The following is a 23,762-nucleotide window of genomic DNA, read 5'->3' on the forward strand; positions in this document are numbered from 1 at the left end:
TTCACTACCAAGGGTCGTCTTAGAAACAGATATGAAAGTAGAATTTGAGGCTTTTAGATAGGCATGTGGATATGCAGAGAAAGAGGGATATGGCCCACTTTCAGACGGAGATTAACTTGGCATCATGTCCGGCATAGATATTGTGGACCAACGGGGCTGTTCCTATGCTGTACTGTTCTATGCATTGCATGTATTTGTGCACAAATAACCTTTTTCCCTTAACAGAAAAGTAAATAAAGAATTTCTACCTTTCTACAACTTTGTACACATCTGTTGCAAATCTCTGTGCACATTGAGAATTAGTATTATCAGTTGCTAGAGTTGCATTGTCTGTCTTGCATTTTGAATGTTTGGTCACTTTAAATGCAACAGTGGAGCTATTGCTTACTCAGAAACCAGCTGTGGTTGTGAGGAGCTATTTTCTAACCTTGTTTACTGGTTTCCTGCGTAACTGACTGATTGAACCAGGAGTCGAAAGAGCATTTATTTATTAATACATTCTCACTGCAAAGCTCAATCTGCTGAGCTATCTGCACAGACAGTGCTACATTTAGTTTACATCCTGCTGTATAGACGTCATCAATATAGTTTGACATTTACTCTTTGGCCTTCTGTGATCAGAGGCCAGACAGGGTTTCAACTTCTGTGTCGCTCTCGGTGAAGGTGGTGACAGGGTTATTACAAATTCCCAAGCCACTGAAGAACAACAACTTATTCACAGAAGTTTTGAAGTAATGACATGCCAAAAAAATGTTGTTACATTAAACATTATACGGAGCTGCAGAAGTACATACAATAATTGGAAAAAAAAGTAGATTAAGGCTTTTTTAAAATTTATTGGATATTTGTTTATTGTATCGATGCATACTGTATTTACAGATCTGTTTTGCTGCTGTATGTATTTTACCCATACCTCAAATCTCTGCCCTCTAGATATAAACAAAAACCGGAAATACTTATTTTGCAGAAACGTGGGATAGAGAGGATAGAGCAAATATTTGAGATGTACAGAGATAAGAATAAAGAGTATGGTGCTGGCTGAGTGTGGATGAAGACAACTTGTTCAATCATTGCTGATGTACAAATGGAGATAAACAGGAAGTAAATGAGAACAGTGGTGGAAAAAAAAGTACTGTACCTAATACACAAAATGCAACAGCAGCTGAGAATAAATCAAAGCCAATGGTGGAAATACTCACATCAGAGAGCACCAATGGAGAGAGAATAAACGTAATTAACTTTACATGTCGATGACCGATCAGAACTGGTAATTTCTGACACAAACTGAAATGGCACATAATCTTAAATTCTGGAATTCAGTGTTGAATTTCTTGAAATCCAGGCATTGCTGGATTGGCAGCCAATGCAAAATCAGAATTAAGTGAATATACCAAAATTTCAGAATAGTTTATGAAAATGAAAGTCTAGCCAGCAGAGGTTTGGAATAGATGTATTCTAGCAATGCCCGAGCCCAGTCATCAGTAATCTTAAAGAGTGGCATTTGCTGGTATGAGTTCAAGGAGAGCCTGTACATAATATCATGACGTTTTGTACTTTATTTGGTTGCTGCTTATCTGTTGTTTTTAGCAAATTTGTTCCAAAGTGTTTATTTTTCCATCATCTGAAAGCTGTCACAAGGCAACCAGGTCATATTCTATATGATTATTGCAACAGCAAGTATTTACTCTCACCCCCCACGGCCATGCTCCAGGGCACAGAAGCCTTGCCAAAGGATATAGTCTGTAGCAGCAGTGCAATGTAATTCACTAAACTGGTTCCAGGGATTGTGAGTTTGCCACGTAAGGAGAGAGTTTGAGTAGACTTTCTCCCAAGTGGCAGAAAGTGCAAAGCAACTACTCAGTCAACTGCCCTATCGGCTATCACTAGTCCCTTCTATCGATGAGACTGCGGATCCTACGTTGCCTCATTTGTACCACAGAAAACACAAAACTGAAACGGAACTAAGCTATCACAAATCCCAAGCAAATACCAACTATAGGCCCTTAACTTTAACAATTGTAATTATTTCTGCAGCTAATTATATGACCCACACCCTAGCCCTACCTCTTTTCTTTCAAACATGTCAGTTTTGTAACCAGAAATACCAATAGGTAATGCTGCTCATCTCTTAGCCATATTCCACTCATATCCATATCATATTTACACACATTTCCATCTTTGATTCATTGCCCTTAATTCCTGGACTGCATTTTCTCTAACATTTCATTTCTCCTGTCTTACATATTCATCTTTACCTCTCCTCATTCAGCACCTGTTATGAGATTTCTAATAGCCTGGCAAATGGATAAAACCTTTCCAAATTTATCTGATAATATTGCTTCAGGCCTTTACACTGTTTAGCCTGCCTGACCTGTACAGTTAGCTTTCCAATACAAATCCCAGTTCCACAGAAACACAAAGTCATTAAACCCCAGCCTAACACAAAGTGCCGAAAAGTGTTAATGTTTCAGGTCTTTATCGATCTGAACAAAGTAAATGTTTCAGCCATGGAGATCACAACCAGTGGTCAGTTTCACAAGAAAGAGATTGAAATTTTGAATTGAAATGAAGAGAAAGTTCTCCAATACAAGGGTGGTGTGTGTACCTTTAGAATATCCTACTCCAGAGAGCCACAGTTCAGATTTCTGGGTAATTAAGGAATCAAGGGATGGGGAGGAGGATAACAAAACAAATGGAGTAACTCCTGCATGCCTTGACACTCATCGAACATGGGTGATGTTCTACCTCAGTGCCAATTTCTCTGCACTACCCATCATATCCAGAAATCTAATAATCTGTTTTTAATTAACTCAAGGAGTCTCGAAGCCTGCCAGGAATAACAATGATTCACCACCCTGTACATGAACAAATGTCTGCAAACCTCAGTCAGAAACAGCCCGTTCATTACCTTGAGAATGCAATTCCCATTTATATTCTTTAGTTGCAGATACTTCTTCCCCCATGTCTGTCAAGCCTTGAGAACTTTGTAATTTTCAATAAGCTCTTCGTGTATTCTTCCAAAACCCACAGAACACATCTACGGGTACTGTCTGAATGGAATTTGTACGTTCTCCCTGTGACCACGTAGGTTTTCTCCAGGTTCTCTGGTTGCCTCCAACATCCCATAGACATGCAGGTTTGTGGGTTAATTGAGTGGGTTAAATTGACCCTGGTTTGTAGGATTGTGTTAGTGTATGGGGTGATTGCAGGTCGGCGTGGACTCGGTGGGCCAAAGAGCCTATTTCCACGTTGCATCTCGTAAGGAGAGATTTGCATCTCTCAAATCTCTCCTTAAGTGGCACACTCACAATCCCTGGAACCAGTTTAGTGAATCCCTTTGCATGGCTGCTACAGGCTCTATACCCTTTGGTAAGTAATTAAGACAGGAAACAATGTTACTTACTATGCTTCCTGATGGGTACTATATAGTTGCAGCAGGATAGTTTCAGTTGGGTACTCAAATCTCCCTCATTACAAAGGCCACACTATTATCTTTCCTAATTATTTGTGTATCCCTGTGCCTTCATCTCCCTTTCAACAATGTTGTTTACTGCACTCAGAGCAAACTGAGAATGCCCCCTGCCCCCCCCCCCCCCCCCCCGAGCTTACTCCATTCTCTAGCTTGAATAACCTCAGAATTTTGCTATGGTGTAGTCGCCACAGTGATAGTGACGTAGGAGAGTCTGTATCAAAGCAAACACAGACAGTATTTCTGTTAGTGTTCAGTCAAGTGTTAAATCCCAATGTTGCATTGTCATTATGCAGCATGTGTAGCAATGCAAGAGGCTGCCAGGTGACCTGTCCTATATTGATGAGATTCTACACTTTCAGCAACTTCCTCGCTCCATTGCGTTTATCCAGCTATACTTGTATCAAGTCTACTTGCCTCAACCACACCTTGCAGTAACAACTTAGTCAAACAATGCATCTATTTTCACCAGAATGTATTAATGTCCATCTCATACTATTGGTCCTTAGTTTTGTTGACCAGAAAGATGGTCCAATTAAATCTTTGCAGATAGAAGCCTCTATGCATGTGGACAAGAATTTGGAACAGAAAAACCACCCGAGCTTGTTCTTCCACTCCATACAATCACACTTTGATCTGAACTTAACCATAACTCCACATTCATTCTACCTATGGTAACTTTCATCCTGTTAATCGAAAATCTGTCTACCGATGACCCTCATAATTTATGTTTTAAATGGGCAGCCCTTTACTTTAAAGTGACCCCAAAAGGCAGCACGCTCACTCTTCCAAGACCCCCCCACCCCCCAAGATGTTTTGTGTTTCAAATTGTTGCCTTATCTTTTAGAATTTCTCAGCCCAAGATTTTAAATATTTGTCTGATATCTATCACTGATGTATGATTATTTCCCATTTTGGAACAACAGAAATGCTGATCAATTTACCCAGATTGATCCCTGGGATGGCGGGACTTACATATGAGGAAAGACTGGATAGACTGGGCTTGTACTCGCTGGAATTTAGAAGACTGAGGGGGGATCTTATAGAAACATATAAAATTCTTAAGGGGTTGGAGAGGCTAGATGCGGGAAGATTGTTCCAGATGTTGGGGGAGTCCAGAACCAGGGGTCACAGCTTAAGGATAAGGGGCAAGTCTTTTAGGACCGAGATGAGAAAACATTTCTTCACACAGAGAGTGGTGAGTCTGTGGAAATCTCTGCAGGGAGTTAGATGTGGCCCTTTTTGCTAAAGGGATCAGGGGGTATGGAGAGAAGGCAGGTACAGGCTACTGAGCTGGATGATCAGCCATGATCATATTGAATGGCGGTGCAGGCTCGAAGGGCCGAATAGACAATAGACAATAGGTGCAGGAGTAGGCCATTCAGCCCTTCGAGCCAGCACCGCCATTCAATGCGATCATGGCTGATCACTATCAATCAGTACCCCGTTCCTGCCTTCTCCCCATACCCCCTCACTCCGCTATCCTTAAGAGCTCTATCCAGCTCTCTCTTGAAAGCATCCAACGAACTGGCCTCCACTGCCTTCTGAGGCAGAGAATTCCACACCTTCACCACCCTCTGACTGAAAAAGTTCTTCCTCATCTCCGTTCTAAATGGCCTACCCCTTATTCTCAAACTGTGGCCCCTTGTTCTGGACTCCCCCAACATTGGGAACATGTTATCTGCCTCTAATGTGTCCAATCCCCTAATTATCTTATATGTTTCAATAAGATCCCCCCTCATCCTTCTAAATTCCAGTGTATACAAGCCCAATCGCTCCAGCCTTTCAACATACGACAGTCCCGCCATTCCGGGAATTAATCTAGTGAACCTACGCTGCACGCCCTCCATAGCAAGAATATCCTTCCTCAAATTTGGAGACCAAAACTGCACACAGTACTCCAGGTGCGGTCTCACCAGGGCCCGGTACAACTGTAGAAGGACCTCTTTGCTCCTATACTCAACTCCTCTTGTTACGCCATGTAATGGCCTACTCCTGCACCTATTTTCTATGTCTATGTTTCTACCCGCGTTAACCAAATCTTATTGTAATTTCAAACTGCCGCACTGAACACTAGAGCGTAAGATGGACCTTTCCAACAATTTGGGGTGGATGTCCACACACTTGAAGGGGTAGCAAGAAGAGAAGAGAGGAATAGTATCTTGCCAGAGCAAACACCAGAAGATGGACCAACTAATTTCTAGAGTTCAGAACCAAATTTAAAAAACAAGTAGCAGGTCACGTAACAAACCAGTAAAAAAACAAATGCAACAGCTTCAAAAGTCAAGGTTCATCACATTGCCTTAAGCAGATATGATTACCGCAGCAGAAACTTCATATGAGCTGACTAATGTTGATGACGCTGCTGGCATTTTATTATTAGAATTGCAAACATGTATGCAGAAGTAAGACATTTTATTACCCATCCCATGGTTGTTCTAAAAAGCTGGTGAATCACATAACAGCTTTTGATGCAATTGACAGCCCTGAGGCCACAGCCATATATTTTTTTTAAGCTTAAGCGAAAATTAAGACAAAATAAGAACAGGTTTTCTTCCCCAACAGGAAATTAGTATCAATTTGGTGAAGGAACACGAGGCCAAGTCACCAAGCATGCATTAGGGAGAGAACAAGCAGAAACTTAAAAAGGACAAGGATGGTCAATGGCAGAGAAAGAACACCAACATGTAGGGAAAACCCATTTGGCTTCCTGCACCATTCAACCATATATAAATAGGCAGTGCCAAATTTTCACTATCCTCAAGAGTGAATTTTGGATGAGCAGTGAATCCACTTTCACTATAACCACATCTTTCAAAATCTTGCATTGCAAATCAGGTTTAGGTGATTTTTCAGCTTTCAGTTCCATTGAATGCTATATTCTTAGTAATGTCGATCTCGATTAGCTCCTTATTTTACCTTTGTTCTCTACTATTTTCAGTTTCTTGCATGAACTGCAATTAAGTCATACACAAACCTAATTTCTTTGCCAATTCCTTCTACGAAATCGTAAATTTCTCCTCTAACTACAAGTGACTCAACATTAACTTGTTAATATTTTCCATTTCATGCATGCACTTTGTTTCTTCCTCGATTACTCTTGCATTCTACATTCCTTTTTCAGTTTCTTGCTGGATTACTCTTGCAGTCTACATTCCCTTTTCAGATAAATTAGGACAGAAAAAAGGCAATGAGGTTATTGAGGTCTTGGGCATGGAGGGCTGAAGACATGACATGCAACAAGGAATCTAAACTAAATCAGATTTGGAAAAAACAATTATGGAGGTTGTTTCCCCGAGGTGGTTTAAGATATAAATAGATACCAAAAAGACAAGAAATAAAACGAGGAAAATAATTTCAAAATTCAAGGCTGGGATGGGAACACAGGCGGGTTAATAAGTAAATGGTTGAAGGGTAAACAAAACCTCAGAAATAAAAAGAGAAACAGGAGACAGAAACCCAGAAACTAGTAGCCCAAAATGTTTGAATCACTAATAATTTAATAATTGAACACCTTTAAATAAAAAGGATTAAGCAGAATTAGCATGAGTTTAGGAAGGGAAACTCACATTTAACTAGTCTGCTGAAGTTCTTTGAGGATGTGACTAGTGGAATAAAGGGGGAATCTAAGGGATATGATGCATTTAGATTTACCATAAGATTGATTAACAAAGTAGGGTACATGGAATTGGTGGTAAAATTGAAGGCGAATGAGACAAGCAACTGCATATGCTGGTTTGCAAAAAAAGACAAACAGCTGGAGCAACTCTGCTGGTCAGGCTGCATCTCTGGAGAACATAGATAAGCGACATAGACACAAAATTCTGGAGTAACACAGCAGATCAGGCAGTATCTCTGGATGGAAGGTGCATTAGGTGTGTCCTGATGTGGCTTCCTTTACATCGGCGAAACCAAGCATAGACTAGATCAGGGGCCTCCATACTTTTCAGCATGAGGGCCACATTATATACTTGGCACATTTTTGCGGGCCGTAGGAAAAAATAAAGTGTGACTTTTATAAATTTAATGAACTCAAAAAAGTTTAGACTAGGTTATGTTCGATTAAATTAGGAAAGGTTAAACTAGGTCAGGTTAGATTAGGTTAGTTTACATTAGGTTTATATGGCAACAAATAAATAATATTCAATTTTTAAAAAGAGCGTGAAATATTGGACTATATATATACCGTATGTATACAATTATTTATAAAACAGAAAAAATACAGTGAACACCACTGGGGAGAGAGGGGTGGGGGGGGTGAAGAGTGGGGGGTGGGGGGGGGGAAGAGTGTGGGGGGGGGAAGAGTGTGGGGGGGGGAAGAGTGGGGGGTGGGGGGAGAGAGTCGGGGTAGAGGGCGAAGCGGGTGAGAGCGGGAGCACGGGGAGGGTGTCAGAGGGTCTGGTGAAGGAGCGCCGCACTTGCGGGGGCTGCTCCTTCCCTCTCTCTCGCTCCCCTCTCCCAGAGCCAGCGAGATCTGCGCCGCTACTCCACTCTCTTCCCCGGCCCGTCTCCCTCTAATGCAGCAAAATAAGAACAAACACAAGTGTAGTTGCATCCCCGGGGTGAGCGGCGGCGGCGAGGAGGGAAGTTTCACTTGTGCTTGTTCGTATTGTCCGGTGCTCCTTCACCGGACGTTCTGACACCCTCCCCCTCCCCGCGCTCACCCACTGCTCCCTCTACCCCGACTCTCTCTCCCCCCGTCCCCCCCTCCCTCTCCCCAGGTTGAGCGGTGGCAAGGCGGGAAGTTTCGAGGGGGAGCTGTGATCTCTCGCCCTGTCCCGGCTCTGGGTCAGTGGCGATCCGCTCTCCGACGAACCTTCGCCGGCAGCTTCTGCCTCCAGTCCCCGCTGTCTAAGAGCCTGCTGCGGGCCAGATAAGATCTCGTGCCGTGCTAGATGTGGCCCACGGGCCATAGTTTGGAGATCCCTGGAATAGATGACCAGGTTGCTAAATGCTTGCACTCGGCCCGCCATGGCCTGTTGGATCTTCCAGTTGCTAAGCGCCCCCCTTCCCATTTCCTTGGCCTTTCTGTCATGGGCCTACTCCACTGCTGGATCTAGACAACATGCAAACTGGATGAACAGCACCTCACATTCAACATGGGCAGGAAAAGGCACGGCGTCTCAGGCTTGCCCCGGCCACTTGGTCATAGCCTCAGTAGAGCCACTGACTGTCTAGGGCCTCTTCCCGAAAGCCCAGACTTGATTACACATTGGCACCGGTGGTCTCAGGTTTGTCCCAGTAGCTCAGTCTTCCTCGAACATGCGACAGGGGAGCACAGCTAGCAGGGAGGATCCCACTTTCTCTACCGTCCTCCCTCCTCATTCTCGTTTGCTTCTTTTCTCTCCATTTTCTCCTCTGGCTAGAACTTCTGGGAGTAGGCTGTCGAGGTTTAGGTGGCCAAATCCGAAGCCAGCTAATTGGACCTAGCTGTTATCAATGATGTTAGGGATTGGCCTCCCCGGCCTGTTCGGCAGTGATAGAGATCAGAGCTGCATCCAAGAGTGGGCTCCGTCACAGTAGATAAATGCATAAAGAAATGCAGGCAGAACAGAATAAAAGGTTAGCTATTGCTAACTGTCAACCCGAGCTAAATTGGAAGAACTCTTCAGTGTGAGTTGGGTAAAAAACCTTGAAGCTCTGGCTGATACTTCACAGGAACACAGGAATAGCTAAATGTGCGTCTTTTTGAATTGAGCCACAAGGCAATCAGCAGATCCCGAACTTTTCTCCTCAATTTTTGCAGAAAATGGTCACCTATTTTGTTTGGGAGACATTGCTATTCGTGTACTAGATTAGCAACTCACAAAATTCAAAATATTCAACAATAAGTTACCGTGACAATATTCTCAAGATAATAATGAAAATAGTGGAGATATGGAAATATTTCACATTTGAGCATTGAGACAGGAATTGTGAAATCACCCATCAAGAGTACTTCAAGTAACGAATGGATTGGAAGTCTCGAAACAATAACGTACTCAATTTTAACAAATCTCAAGGTTTGTTCGTCCTCTTTAAGCAATCCTAAGTCTACAAAAATGAGCAAAATCCAAAAGCATGAGAATTTGATTGCAATCTCAACTAGTGGGAGATCAACTGAAAGACATGCCAAAAGTTCTTTCAGTGAATAACTTCCTTCTGCTAAAGCTTGCACTGATAAACCTCAGCCAACCAGTAACAGCAACAACATAACTACTAGGAACCATAAATCATCTTTAACTGCACTGAATGTTTAATTTGAAGACCGTGTCTACAACACAGACTTCTGCTCCAATACCCTTGTCACCCATCAATTTGTGAAGGGAAAGCCAATACAGAAATTATTCAAGAAACTCAAAATAGTTCTACACATCATGAGTGATATGTTAGACAGCAGTTCAGACAGCATCTATAGAGTTAATATTTCAGGTTGATAAGCATTCATCAGAATTAGAAAAGTAGGAAAACGGCCAGAGTTGTGAAAGAAGATGTGGAGAGAATATCGAGAAACTGTGTTTGTGCAGAGACCAAGATAGTCCTCATATCACATATAATCATTACTAAACAAGAGAGATGAATATTTACTGAAACACCGCAGTAAAATGCAGATGCTGGAATTTTAAGCAGAAAACTAAGTACTGGAGGAACTTTTATTGCTTGAGGTTTGAAATTTTTAAACATGATGCAAATACCCACTAGATTAGTTAGCAACCATAGAGTGAAAAAAAACAATTTATATCAAAGCAGATTAGTGATCAGGATTAGTTAGCTCTGACAAACATCTGAAACTGTTAAAGTCAATGCTTAACGATCTGAGTGGAAGTGGAATGAAGAGTTTAATTCAACAACAATTGGAAATGCAGGGATAGTATTACAGTAAATTGGAGGTGTCGGCGAAGTAGTCACCCAAACTGCATTTTATTGTACCATTGTTGATGATATAATGACTTGCGCTACGTAAATGGGATCCTGAATAAGTCAGTGCTTCACCTCCAATGGGAAGCTGCTCCAGAAAGGGAGTGATTGGTGGAAATGGAAGAGCAGACTGGGGAATTATAGAGATTTTAAAGGTAGAGGACAGAGATGGGTGGGGAAGATCCACCTGGTGACAGCATCTCAATGAAGCTGGCAGAAGTAACAGAATGGTTGCCAAGGTAGGGGGAATAGAAAGGTAGGATAAGGAAAACCCTATCCTTGATCTGGCCAGGAAGATAGACACGCACAGTAGTGCAAGAAATAAGCAGAAGTGGCCACAAGTTCCATTAAGCTTTGTAAACAAAACAGAAGAGAAGATTTGGCAGAGCATAGAAAGGGGGAGGATGGAATGAATTCCTTACAAGGAAAGAGCGGAGGGGGTTTAGACAAGATACAGGACATGGGGAAGTATGAAATAAGTTCTGAGGGCAAGAATATACAGAAACAATGGATCTGTCAGAACAGTCCTACCTGTGCATCTTGGGAAGGATGTACAACCAGTTTGTAGATTGGATGACAACACGACAGTAGGCTCTGAAGTAAAGAGTTTTTAATGAAATTAAGAATATGACCACCAGGAAATAATACCCTAATATGTTTGGCAGTGTCATCATTATGTGGCAGATAGGTGATGTCTTACATTCCAAGCCTTAAATAGAATTCAAACCATTTCATTAAACCACAGGTCGACACAAAATACTGGAGTAACTCAGCGGGATAGACAGCATCTCTGGATAGAAGGACTGGGTGACGTTTTGCGTCGAAACCAGTCCAGGATCAGTTTTTGTGGATTGGAGGGTAGCTAATGTTATCCCACTTTTTAAAAAAGGAGGGAGAGAAAACAGGGCATCATAGACAAATAAGCCTGACATCAGTGGTGGGGAAGATGCTGGAGTCAATTATAAAAGATGAAATAGCAGAACATTTGGATAGCAGTAACAGGATCGGTCTGAGTCAGCATGGATTTACGAAGGGGAAAGCATGCTTGACTATACTTCCGGAATTTTTTGAGGATGTTATTAGGAAAATGGACAAGGGAGAGCCAGTGGATGTAGTCGACCTGGACTTTCAGAAAGCCTTTGATAAGGTCCCACATAGGATACTAGTGGGCAAAATTAGAGCACATGGTATTGGGGGTCGGGTACTGACATGGATAGAAAATTGGTTGGCAGACAGGAAACAAAGAGAAGGGATTAACGGGTCCCTTTCAGAATGGCAGGCAGTGACTAGTCGGGTACCATAAGGCTCGGTGCTTGGACCGCAGCTATTTACAATATACATTAATGACTTAGATCAAGGGCCTCCAAATTTTTCAGCATGAGGGCCACGTTATATATTTGGCATATTTTTGCAGGGAGTAGGAAAAAATAAAGAAGTTTTATAAATTTAATGAACTCAAAAAAGTTTAGACTAGGTTACGCTAGATTAGATTAGGAAAGGTTATATTAGGTTAGTTTACATTCGGTTTATAAATAAATAAATAAATAAATAACATTCAATTTTTAAAAAGAGCTTGAAATATTGGAATATATATATACCGCAGGTATACAATTATTTATAAAACAGAAAAAATACAGTGACCACCACTGGGAGAGGGAGAGAGGGGGGAAGAGAGAGAGAGAGTGGGGGGGGGGGGGGGGGGAGAGTCGGGGTAGAGGGAGCAGCGGGTGAGAGCGGTAGCACGGGGAGGGGGTCAGAGGGTCCGGTGAAGGAGCGCCGCAACTTGCGAGAGCTGCACCCTCCCTCTTTCTCCCCCCATTCCCTGAGTCAGCGAGATCTACGCCATGGCTCCACTCTCTTCTCCAGCCCCGTCTCCCTCTAACGCAGTGAAATAGAACAAACACAAGTGTAGTTGTTGTTCAGTAGCCCTGCATCCCCGGGTTGAGTGGCGGCGGCGAGGAGGGAAGTTTCACTTGTGTATGTTCTTATTTCGCTGCGTTACAGGGAGACGGGGCCAGGGAAGAGTGTAGGAGCGGCGCAGATCTCACTGGCTCTGGGAGGGAGAGGGGAGAGAGCAGCACTCGCAAGTGGCAGCGCTCCTTCACCATGTGGCCCGCGGGCCATAGTTTGGAGATCCCTGACTTAGATGTAGGGATTAAAAGTAACATTAGTAAATTTGCAGATGACACAAAGCTGGGTGGCAGTGTGAACTGTGAGGAGGATGCAGGGTGACTTGGACAAGTTCTTTGAGTGGGCAGATGCCATTTAATGTGGATAAATGTGAAGTTATCCACTTTGGTGGAAAGAACAGGGAGGCAGATTATTATCTGAATGGTGTCAAATTAGGAAAAGGGGAATTACAATGAGATCTGGGTGTCCTTGTTCATCAGTTACTGAAGGTAAGCATGCAGGTACAGCAGGCAGTGAAGAAAGCAAATGGCATGTTGGCCTTCATTACAAGGAGTTGAGTATAGGAGAAAATAGGTCCTTCTGCAGTTGTACAGGGCCCTAGTGAGAGCACATCTGGAGTATTGTGTGCAGTTTTGGTCTCCAAATTTGAGGAAGGACGTTCTTGCTATTGAGGGAATGCAGCGTAGGTTCACGAGGTTAATTCCCGGGATGGCAGGACTGTCGTATTTTGAAAGAATGGAGCGACTGGACGTGTATACACTGGAATTTAGGATGAGAGAGGATCTTATTGAAACATACAAGATTATTAAGGGATTGGACAAGCTAGAGGCAGGAAACATGTTCCCGATGTTGTGGGAGTCCAGAACCAGTGGCCACAGTTTAAGAATAAGGGGTAGGCCATTTAAATCGCAGATGAGGAAAATCTTTTTCACTCAGAGTTGTGAATCTGTGGAATTCTCTGCCTCAGAAGGCAGTAGATGCCAATTCTCTGGATGCTTTCAAGAGATAATTAGATAGAGCTCTTAACGATAGGGATATGGGAAGAAGGCAGGAACGGGGTACTAATTGTGGATGATCAGCCATGATCACAGTGAATGGCGGTGCTGGCTCGTAGGGCCGAATGGCCTATTCCTGCACCTATCGTCTATCGAGACATTTCTTCAGACTGAAGGGTCTCGATCCGAAACATCACCATTCCTTCTCTCCAGAGATGCTGACTGTCCTGCTGAGTTACTCCAGCATTTTGTGTCTACCTTCGATTTAAACAAGCACCTGCAGTTCTTTCCTACTCATCAAACCACAGTATGATTTACAGTACCCCATTCCTCATTTTAAGCATTAAATCCTTCCTTCATCAGTACATCTCAGTATATACAAAATGTACAACAGTTGCTCATTCTGGCTAATCCCACAACATATCCAAAACTTGAACGCATAACAGTGGAGATGCGGGTATCTGGAGTAAGTAACTCACTACTATAGGAAATCAACAGGTTAGCAGCAGCAGAAATGTACTCTTCATAATCTTCAACATCATGGCCCAGCCTACATTCTGCTCCTACTATAATCAAACCAGGGATAACTGGTTCAATGAAGAGTGCAGGAGGGCATGCCAGGAGCAGCACCAGGCATGCCTCAGAATGAGGGTCCAACATGAAGCCCTAAGACAGGACTAATTGCATGGCAAAAGTCCTCCACTGGTTGGAATCGTACCTAACACAAAGGGGATGTTAATCGTCCGAGTCACAGGTCATCTCTGCAGGAGTTAGTGCATTTAACAGTAAAAAATAATATCAATCCCCGCTTTGATTACCCCATGGGATTATTTCAACAATTTTTGTGCCCCATCCAACATCAATCTCTCAGCAATAATCAAAATTAGACATGATGGAAAAATAATATCGAACTGCTGGCATAATTCAATGGATCAGGCAGCATCTGATGTGGTGTACCTGGACCTTCAGAAAGCCTTTGATAAGGTCCCACACAGGAGATTAGTGGGCAAAATTGGAGCACATGGTATTGGGGAAGCGTATTGACATGGATAGAAAATTAGTTGGCATACAGGAAATAAAAAGTAGGGATTAACATTCTGTCCATCTCATTCCACCAATGCTGCTCGACCCGTTGACTGCGTCCAGCAGTCTGTTTTTGGCATCGGATTCCAGAGCCAGCATCTCTGCCGTGTATCTAATCACGCAGAGTTGTTTTTTGGTGACATTAAGCCTTGGCGCAGACCGATTAATACCGAGACTCAAGAAACATTCCCACCGGCTGCAAGCGATCGAGACATGGTCGTGTGTAAATCAAAGGACAGAAAGAAAATGGATGAAGGCACCAGCTACTGCCGCAAAGTCAACGCGGGGGGGGGGGAAGAGGGGAAGATGACTGCTTGCCGCTGGTCATCGGCAGATTTGAGGAAGGTGCGGCAGTCGGATGTTCATCCTCGTAAGTGGTGGGGGGAACCCATTGGGGTTGGGGCGACTATTCATCCCGACCAGGAGTTGGAGCCACCATTCATCCCGGCCAGGGGTTGGGGAAAGGGGCGACCATTCATCCCGGCTATAGCAGGGTTGCGGGGCGATGGACGGCCGCGTCCCGGCCAGAAGTGGAGGAGGGGGGAAGGGGGTGCCAGAAGCCCCGGTCAGCGGATGCCGACAGCTTGCTCGCCCAGAGCCGGCCAGAACAGGCTGGAACTGGTTGGCCTCCACACACACACACACACACACAAACACACGCGACGCCGTTTCGCAGACTACGCGGGGTCACTGCCTCGCCATCGCTCCTTGATCAACACCGGACGACACACACTCGACGGGGAAACCATTTACCTGAAGATGCAGACGCTGACGAGAGGGGACAGGGAGCAGCAACAGCCGCCGATGTGAAACCGTCGGCGCGCCGGTCTCAGAGCTTCGCGTGAAGGAGGGGTGGGACCGCAGACTGGATGGTGAGCCGCGAGTGGGCAGGCTGCGCGTGATTGACAGCCCGCGCCGCCAATGGGGCAGCGGGGTTGGGTGGGCGACTGAAAGGCGTGATATGCAAATCGGGAGCACGGCGTGGCCAAGCGCGCGGGCACGAGACGCGGGCGCGCGCTGGGCCGGGCCGGGTGAGTGTGTGTGTGCACGGAGTGTCTCTCCTCAAGTTAACGCATTGCACCTTCCGTCTAGGGACTCGCTCTCTGCCCGGCGCCATCGGGCACCATCGCCTTTAAAGCCCACGCTGCGGCTTTGCATTTGCAACGTCGCACGGCATGACTTCCTGCCGTCGCCGTCGGGATAACAGCTCCTGTTCCCACAGTCGAGGGGAGGGGAGGCACACATTGCGGGCTGGTGGGGGTGAAGTCGGTCTCCTGGTCTGAAGAAGGGTCTCGACCCGAAACGTCACCCATTCCTTCTCTCCCGAGATGCTGCCTGACCTGCTGAGTTACTCCAGCATTTTGTGAATAAATCGATTTGTACCAGCATCTGCAGTTATTTTCTTATACTCCTGGCCCCTTGTTAGGACCACAGCAGAAGTGGCAACTAGTGGAGAGGTGGCTTAACTGTTCCGGTATTGTTCCTGGCTGCAGATTGTCGGTGAACGGCATTGAACTTCTAGTATAAGAAAATAGCTGCAGGTGCTGGTACAAATCGAAGGTGTTTATTCACAAAATGCTGGAGTAACTCAGCAGGTCAGGCAGCATCTCAGGAGAGAAGGAATGGGTGACGTTTCGGGTCGAGACCCTTCTTCAGATTGAACTTCTGATTCGTAGTAGCGCCAATTCAGCCAAACTCTTTCCCAACTTGAGCAAAGGACAACGTGGTGGAGGAACTCAAGCGGTTCAGGCAACATCGGTGGAGGGAAATGGACGGACGACGTTTCGCATAGAGACCATTCCTCAGTCTGATGGCTCTTTCCTCTCAGCCTGAAGGATCCCGACCCCAAATGCCGCCTGTCCATTCTCTCTCCTCCCTACCCTCTTCCCCACCCTCCCTCCAGATGATGTCTGACCCTCTGAGTTCTTCCAGCACTTTTGGGGGTTTTTGTTCAAGATTCCAGCATCTGTCGTCTCTTGTGGCTCTGTCCCACTTCATACTCGGTCCGATCTACCTGTCATCACTGGTTAAACCTGTTAAACACGTGCTCATTTTAAAGTTCTCTGGTTTTCGGATCCACTCATTGCTCTAAAGACAAATTGGCGGTGGGTCAGGCAGCATCCGTTTAGGGCGAATGGACCTGTAATGTCACCTGTCCATGACCCGCTGAGTTCCTCCAGCAGTTTGTGCCTTTGCTCAAGAACTTTTTTGCCAGAATCGAATTGTTAGATACTAGAGGCCATAATTCTTTATATAGAGAGTGGCCGGTGCCTCGGTCTACCAGGGGTAGGGGTGGTAGTAGAAATAGATGCACTAGTGGCATTTAAGAAGTTTGCAGGTAGGCACATGGATATGCAAAGAATGAAGCAATATAGATCAAATGCAGTCAGAGGGAGTAGATTTGGCATCAAGTCTGGTGCAGACATTATGGGCAGAATACCCGATTCCTGTGCTATACCTCAACTGCAGTCCCTTGTGACTCTCTCATTGTTGGTCTCTCTGTCTCTTTAATCGGCAACCCTCTCAGATATGGGGTAAATGTAATTCTAAACACTTTATTTGCTTGTCCATTGGTGACCTAAACGTCAAAATTCCTTCATGAAATGTCATCTCCACCTCCATTTCCACTTTTAAGATTCCTCAAAACCAATTTTCTAATTGCCTGCAGTATAAAGCTATTGCAATCTGGTGATGTTTTGTTTGATGTTATTCCTGAAGAGAACTTTGTGATATTTTGTTATATTTGACATTTGCTGCATCGATCCTGAAGGGTCTTGACAAAGAATTCATGTTTATTTGTCATATGCATCAGATATGAACCAGATCAATAAATTACTTACTTGCTGCAGTTTTACGTGCATAATAAATACAATGCCAACAACAAGAAATACACAATAAATTATCATTTATTCTTTAAAATCAGACCATAATAGTCTCAAAATCAAAGTACGCAGAACAAACACAAGAGTGCAAAATTCATAGTGATTCAGTGCTGAGCGGGATTATGATTAGGATTGTGCAAGGTAGTTCAATCATGGTTAGCCATTGTTCTCCTGATCTGGAGTTCCTGACAGTTAAATGCAGGCCTTTTTACCTTCCTCGTGAATTTACAGTGGTTATAGTAACAGCAGTCTACATCCCACCGAATGCTAATGCTAGCACAGCTTTAGGCTACCTGCTCGGTGCAATAAACTCACAACAGAGCACATATCCAGAAGCAGCCCACATCATAGCCGGGGACTTCAACCATGCAGACCTAAAGACAGTTCTCCCGAAATTTGAACAACACATAAGATGTACTACCAGGGGAAAAAACGCACTAGACAAGGTTTATTCAAACATTAAGAAGGGTTTCAGGTCAGCACCACTACCACACCTAGGGCAGTCAGATCACCTGTCCATATTCTTAACTCCAGCATACACCCCACTCAGGAGGAAAGCTCCAGCCACCATAAAGACTGTTAAGACATGGCCTGAAGGAGCTTCCTCGCAGCTGCAGGACTGCTTCGAAAGGACCAACTGGGATATTTTTGAGGATCAGGACTTGGAGGAGTACACATCAACTGTACTCTGCTACATTCAAAACTGTGTTGACAATGTCACCATCGACAAACGCATCCGGTTGTATCCCAATCAGAAGCCCTGGATGACAAAGGATGTCAGGTCTCTCCTCAAGGACCGTAACACCGCCTTCAGGTCTAGTGATAGAGCTCTATACAGTGCTGCTAGAACCAACCAAAGCGTCCTACAAGAGGAAGATTGACGACCACTTTACCAACAATGACCCACGGCGGGTGTGGCAAGGCATCCAGCACATCACCAACTACAAGACCAGCAACCGCACGACTGCCGACGGCGACACCTCGCTGGCAGAGGAACTTAACTGTTTCTTTGCTCGTTTCGAGGTGAAAGCTGCAGTGGCAGACATAACACCCTCTCCAGCACCTGACAGCCACATCTTCACTGTGCAGGAGTATGATGTTAAGCGCGTGCTCAGAGCAGTGAATCCCAGGAAAGCTGCAGGCCCCGATAGTGTGACGGGAAGAGTGCTGAAGGAATGTGCAGACCAATTATTTGAGGTCTTCACAAAAATCTTCAACCTGTCCCTTTCAAAATCCACCATCCCTCCCTGCCTGAAGTCCGCCACAATCATCCCACTGCCGAAAAAGTCTGTCATCAGCGGCCTTAACGACTACAGTCCGGTAGCACTCACACCGGTCATCACAAAATGCTTCGAGAGGCTGGTCCTGCAGCACATCAAAGCCAGCCTCCCACCCACCTTCGACCCATGCCAGTTTGCCTACAGAGCAAATAGGTCTACAGGGGATGCCATCGCCACTGCTCTTCACACTGCACTGACCCACCTTGAACACCAGGGGAGCTATGTGAGGATGCTTTTCCTAGACTTCAGCTCTGCCTTTAACACAGTCATCCCGAGCAGACTGGTCACCAAACTTTCTGACCTTGGATTTTCCCAAACCATCTGCCAATGGATCAAGGACTTCCTGACCAACCGCCCCCAGACCGTCAAAATAGGCCCTCACCTCTCCTCCACCATTACACTGAGCACCGGCTCACCACAGGGCTGTGTGTTGAGCCCCATCCTTTAATCCCTCTACACTCACGACTGAGGCCCCACCCATCCCACCAACACCATCATCAAGTTCGCGGATGACACAACTGTGGTTGGATTCATCTCAGGAGGAGATGAGACAGCCTACAGGGATGAAATCCAAAGGCTGGCAGCATGGTGTTCAGTGAACAATCTTGTCCTGAACTCCTCCAAAACAAAGGAACTTATAATAGACTACAGGAAAACCAGTGCAGAACACGACCCACTCTACATCAATGGGGTCTGTGTGGAAAGGGTACCCGCTTTCAGGTTCCTGGGTACGCACATCGCAGAGGATCTTACCTGGTCTACCAACACCATTACCACAGTGAAGAAGGCACAGCAGAGACTCCACTTCCTGAGGATCCTCAGGAAGACCAACCTGCAGGAGAAGCTCATGATGTCCTTCTATCGCTGCTCCATCGAGAGTGTGCTGGCATACTATATAACCACATGGTATGCCAGCTGCTCAGGAAAGGACAGGAAGGCCCTTCAGAGGGTCATCACGACGGCACAGAAGATCATCGGCTGCTCACTGCCCTCCCTGGAGCACCTGTTCAGCCTACGCTGCCTCAGCAGAGCAGGCAAAATAATAAAAGACCCATCCCACCCCGGCCACCGTCTGTTTGTTCTTCTGCCCTCTGGTCGACGTTTCAGGTCGATCAAATCCCGAACAAACAGACTCAAGAACAGTTTTTACCCCAGGGCCATATGAGAACTGAACACTACTTTCTGCACTAGGTCACACTGTTAAAACTTTTGTATTTAATACATTTGTATTTATTTGTTTTGCATTTATTGCATATATGTTTTACTTTTCGTGTTACGCACTGTCAGGATTGCTATTTTTAATTTCGTTGTACCTGTTGCAACGACAATAAAAGGAATTCTATTCTATTCTAACCCTAATGGTTTTTGGAAATAAACTTTTCCTGAACCTAGAGTTAACAGTTCTCAGGTTCATGATGGTATCAGTGAACAGAAAGCATGGCGTGAGTCTGTGATGATATCAGTTGTCTATTTGAGGCAGGGTTTCTTGTAAGTCAACAATCAGCTCCTTGGTCTTGATAAAGTTGGGAGGAAGATTGTTGTTTTGACAACACTTAACCAGATCTTTGATCTCCCTCCTGTACTCTGACCTAGATAAGGAGAAGCGGAGAGGTTGGTTCTGATGGAGATTTTTTTTTTCTCAGCAGCTTGTGAGTCTTTGGAGCTCTTCATTCAAAGGTTGGTGGAAACAGAGTCTTTAAATATTTTTGAGCTGGAGGGAGATGGATTCTTGATAAGTGAGGAGGTGAAAGGTTTCTGAGGGTGAGCAGGAATGTGGAGTGGAGATTCCAGTCAGATTCGGCTGTTATCTTACTGAACAGAGGAGTGTGCTCAAGGGGTTGCATGGCTGGTGCTTAATTCTTACATTAGTGAATGTGTCCTGAACTGGACCTTGGGGAATTAACAGAGAATATTGTTTAAATATTTTGTTTCTGCCCCCCATGCGAGCACCTACAATTGGCACTTAAAGTCCCTTATTCTGTACAGTCAGCTTTGTACAGTCCTTGCAGGTTTCTGTCTGCTGTTTAAGGTAAATACCTGCTGTTGGGCTTTTTTTAAATGTGTCAGTAGCATTTACTTTATTGTGGCATATGACATTGTTAGAGCTCTTAAGGAGAGGGCAAGAACCGGGTACTGATTGTGGATGATCAGCCTTGATCACATTGAATGGCGGTGCTGGCTCGACGGGCTCGAATGGCCTACTCCTGCACCTATTGTCTATACCTAGATACAGTGAAATGCTTTGTTTTGCAGTCAAAAATACAGTAAAATTGTAGTATACATAAACACAATCATTCATAAGTAAAAGATTTCTTCTGAGGAAGTGCACAGAGTGTCTTGTTTCCAGCACCCTTCTGTAGCTTGAAAATATCAAGACCTATCTTGGCCTTAAAGCCCTATTGTCTCGCAGCGGTGATGTTGGGTTGGCTGAGCCTGTCGATGCTTCTTGTGATGAGATGAGAGCTTGCATGTGTTCTGATATATACTCCTTTTCCTCACCAAGCCTCTTGGCTCCAGGCTGTGGGAAATTAAGCACATTGTTTTTTGCTGAGAGGAAATGGTAGGGTTTGGTGTGCTAACCCATTGGATTCAAGGTTGTGAATATAGTCTTAGGGTTTTGAAAAGTTGATTCTCGGTAGTTTAAAGGGCTAACTTAGATCGGTCAAACAGGATCCGTGTGACCGTACTACTAGTTATGGCAGGGGTGGTCGCAGCTCAGCTGCACCATGTACCTGTTGAGTTCGTTGTTGAGGATGTCACAGGATGAGATGAGCCTAGTCCCAGCCCAACAGCAGTCAGATCTGCGCCACTGCCCGTAACAATCCACATCTATGACTCTATTCTCGCTGCACCCACAATGGCACCTCGCAGCATACCAGATGCTTTAGAGTCATACAGTATGGAAACTGGACGTTCGGCCATGTGGAATTCTCTGGCTCAGAAGGCAGTGGAGGCCAATTCTCTGGATGCTTTCAAGAAAGAACTAGATAGAGCTCTTAAAGATAGCGGAGTCAAGGGAAATGGGGAGAAGGCAGGAACGGGGTATTGATTGTGAATGATCAGCCATGATCACATTGAATGGCGGTGTTGGCTTGAAGGACCGAATGGCCTCCTCCTGCACCTATTGTCTATTGGCTCCACTTGTCTTTGCCGACCAAGTGATTGTCCCATATGCACATTTGACCCATCGATATACTAAAATTCTTCTTTGTTTGTTCCTGAACTACAGCCAAAGCGGTACACAATAGTGCGACAAATTTAAGCCCACCTTACCGTTGTCCCTTTGGTGCTAATGGAAGAAGTTTCATTGAAATCAGTGTTATATTTTTTAGGTTATTCACATTTTAAAGTTTAAATCTATCTCCTAGGTGGGAGAGGGAATGAGGGGGGTTGAGGGAGAGGGGAGGGGAGGAGAGGAGGAGAGGGTGCTGCACCAATGCAGGGGAGGTTTGGGCCCAACGGGTCCACAGTCTATTATCTCTCTAAACCTTTCCTATTAATGTATCTCTCCAAATATCTACTAAATATTGAAAAGCAACTCTTCTATCGTTGTCTCAAACCTTTAGTGTTTTCATCTCTGGCCTTTGTCTGTTATCAAAATCCCCCCTTCATCTGTATACATCTGTATCACTTACCAGGCTTTGTCCTGCCCTTCTCTCTTCCAGCTTTCTTTCCCTGCACTCCACCACAATCTGTCTGAATGAGGGTCCCGACATTTAGTCTTGAGAAGTTCGACATGTCGCTCTCACTAACTTCTACAGATGCGCCGTAGGAAGCATTTTATCCGGATGCATCACAGCATGGTTTTGGGAACAGCTCCATCCAAGACTGTAAAAAATTGCAGAGAATTGTGGATGCAGCCCAGATCATCAAACCAACCTTCCTTCCATGGATTCCCATCGACTCCATTTACACTTCACATGGGCCAAGGCCACCAGCATAATCAAGGACGAGTCTCACCGTGGTCACTCCCTTGTCTCCCATCAGGCAAGAGGTACAGAAGTGTGAAAACACATACGTCCAGATTCTGGGACAATTTCTTCCCAGCTGTTATTAGACAACTGAACCATCCTATCAACAACTTGATTGCAGTCCTGAGCTACTATCTACCTCATTGGAGATCCTCGAACTATCTTAGATCTGACTTTACTGAACTTTATTTTGCACTAAACGTTATTCCCTTTACAATGTATCTGTACATTGTGGATGGCTCAATTGTAATCATGTTTTGTCTTTCTGCTGATTGGTTAGCACGCAACAAAAGCTTTTCACTTTACCTTGGTACCAGTGACAATAAACTATACTAAACTACACTGCCCCAAAGCATCACCTATCCGTGTTCTTCAGACATGATTCCTGACCAGCATAGTTACTCCAATACTTTGTATCTTTTAAATGTTGTTTTGGTATCCACTGCAACCATTTGGTCTGGCAGCCCCTTTGATATGCATACCACCCTCTATGTATGAAAGTTGCCCCTCAGGTTCAAACTAAAGCTTTCCCCTCCCACCTTAAACCCATGCCCTCTAATTCTTTACTCCTCAAACCTAGAAAAAAATTCTATGCCCCTCTTGATTTTATACAGCTCCGTAAGCTGTGTTTTCTCCAATGGGTGACTGTTCTAGGAAATACAGTTAAGATAGCAGTTGGTCAACGGTCTGTTTAACTCCCAGCATCTTGAGAGTGCTCTGGTTGATGGGACTGTTGGATAGAACATGACAGACAGAGAGGTTGAGGGGTTGCTGGGGACTGATCTCCTTTTGCTAATTATGGAGTTGGCTATGTTTGAGAAAATCTCAGAAAATGAAGTAGTTCAATAGTTCGATCGTCCTTTATTGTCAGGTGTACCATTTAAGGCACAATGAAATACATGTTAATGCACGAACAGTCAACAAATTAGATTTCTCAGTAGATTGACTTCCCTGAGGGAAATCTCTGAGCCAAGTAATGCCATGCAATGAAGAAGGGCCCCGACCAAAAACGTCACTTATCCATCTCCTTCAGAGATGCTGCCTGACCCATTGAGTTACTCCAGTGCTTTGTATTTTTTAATGCATGTAATCATTGGATTGGGGTGGTAAGATAGGATGATTCGAAAATTGCATGCTATATTCAGGAAGCAGTCCAATAAACACTGATGATTTGATTCAGGAAAGCTAGAAGCACGGAGAGAGTGGGAGAGCATCCAATTGTCTTTGTGATTATGGCAACCAATTGTTTAAGAAAAGGTTGGCCTGTCTGCAAT

At 44.6% G+C, this 23,762-nt stretch overlaps 2 protein-coding genes across 2 annotated transcripts in view; one reads left to right on the plus strand and one right to left on the minus strand.

The window, feature by feature from the left end:
• Positions 1-15,338, minus strand: part of LOC144596749 (CD276 antigen-like) — a 41,085-nt gene extending 25,747 nt beyond the window's left edge. Inside the window, exons 1-2 of the mRNA XM_078405499.1 lie at positions 15,109-15,338; positions 10,898-10,960 (exon numbers count right to left, since the gene is read on the minus strand). Of these exons, the coding sequence (XP_078261625.1) occupies positions 10,898-10,905 (8 nt within the window). The 5' untranslated portion in view covers positions 10,906-10,960; positions 15,109-15,338. The remainder of the gene's footprint in view (positions 1-10,897; positions 10,961-15,108) is intronic.
• LOC144596748 (butyrophilin-like protein 8) overlaps positions 15,016-23,762 on the plus strand; it is a 49,852-nt gene continuing 41,105 nt past the window's right edge. Inside the window, exon 1 of the mRNA XM_078405497.1 lies at positions 15,016-15,227. The gene's annotated coding sequence lies outside the window, so the exon portion shown is untranslated. The remainder of the gene's footprint in view (positions 15,228-23,762) is intronic.

The sequence above is a fragment of the Rhinoraja longicauda genome, chromosome 9 (assembly GCF_053455715.1).
Source record: "Rhinoraja longicauda isolate Sanriku21f chromosome 9, sRhiLon1.1, whole genome shotgun sequence".
Lineage (NCBI taxonomy): Eukaryota > Metazoa > Chordata > Chondrichthyes > Rajiformes > Arhynchobatidae > Rhinoraja > Rhinoraja longicauda.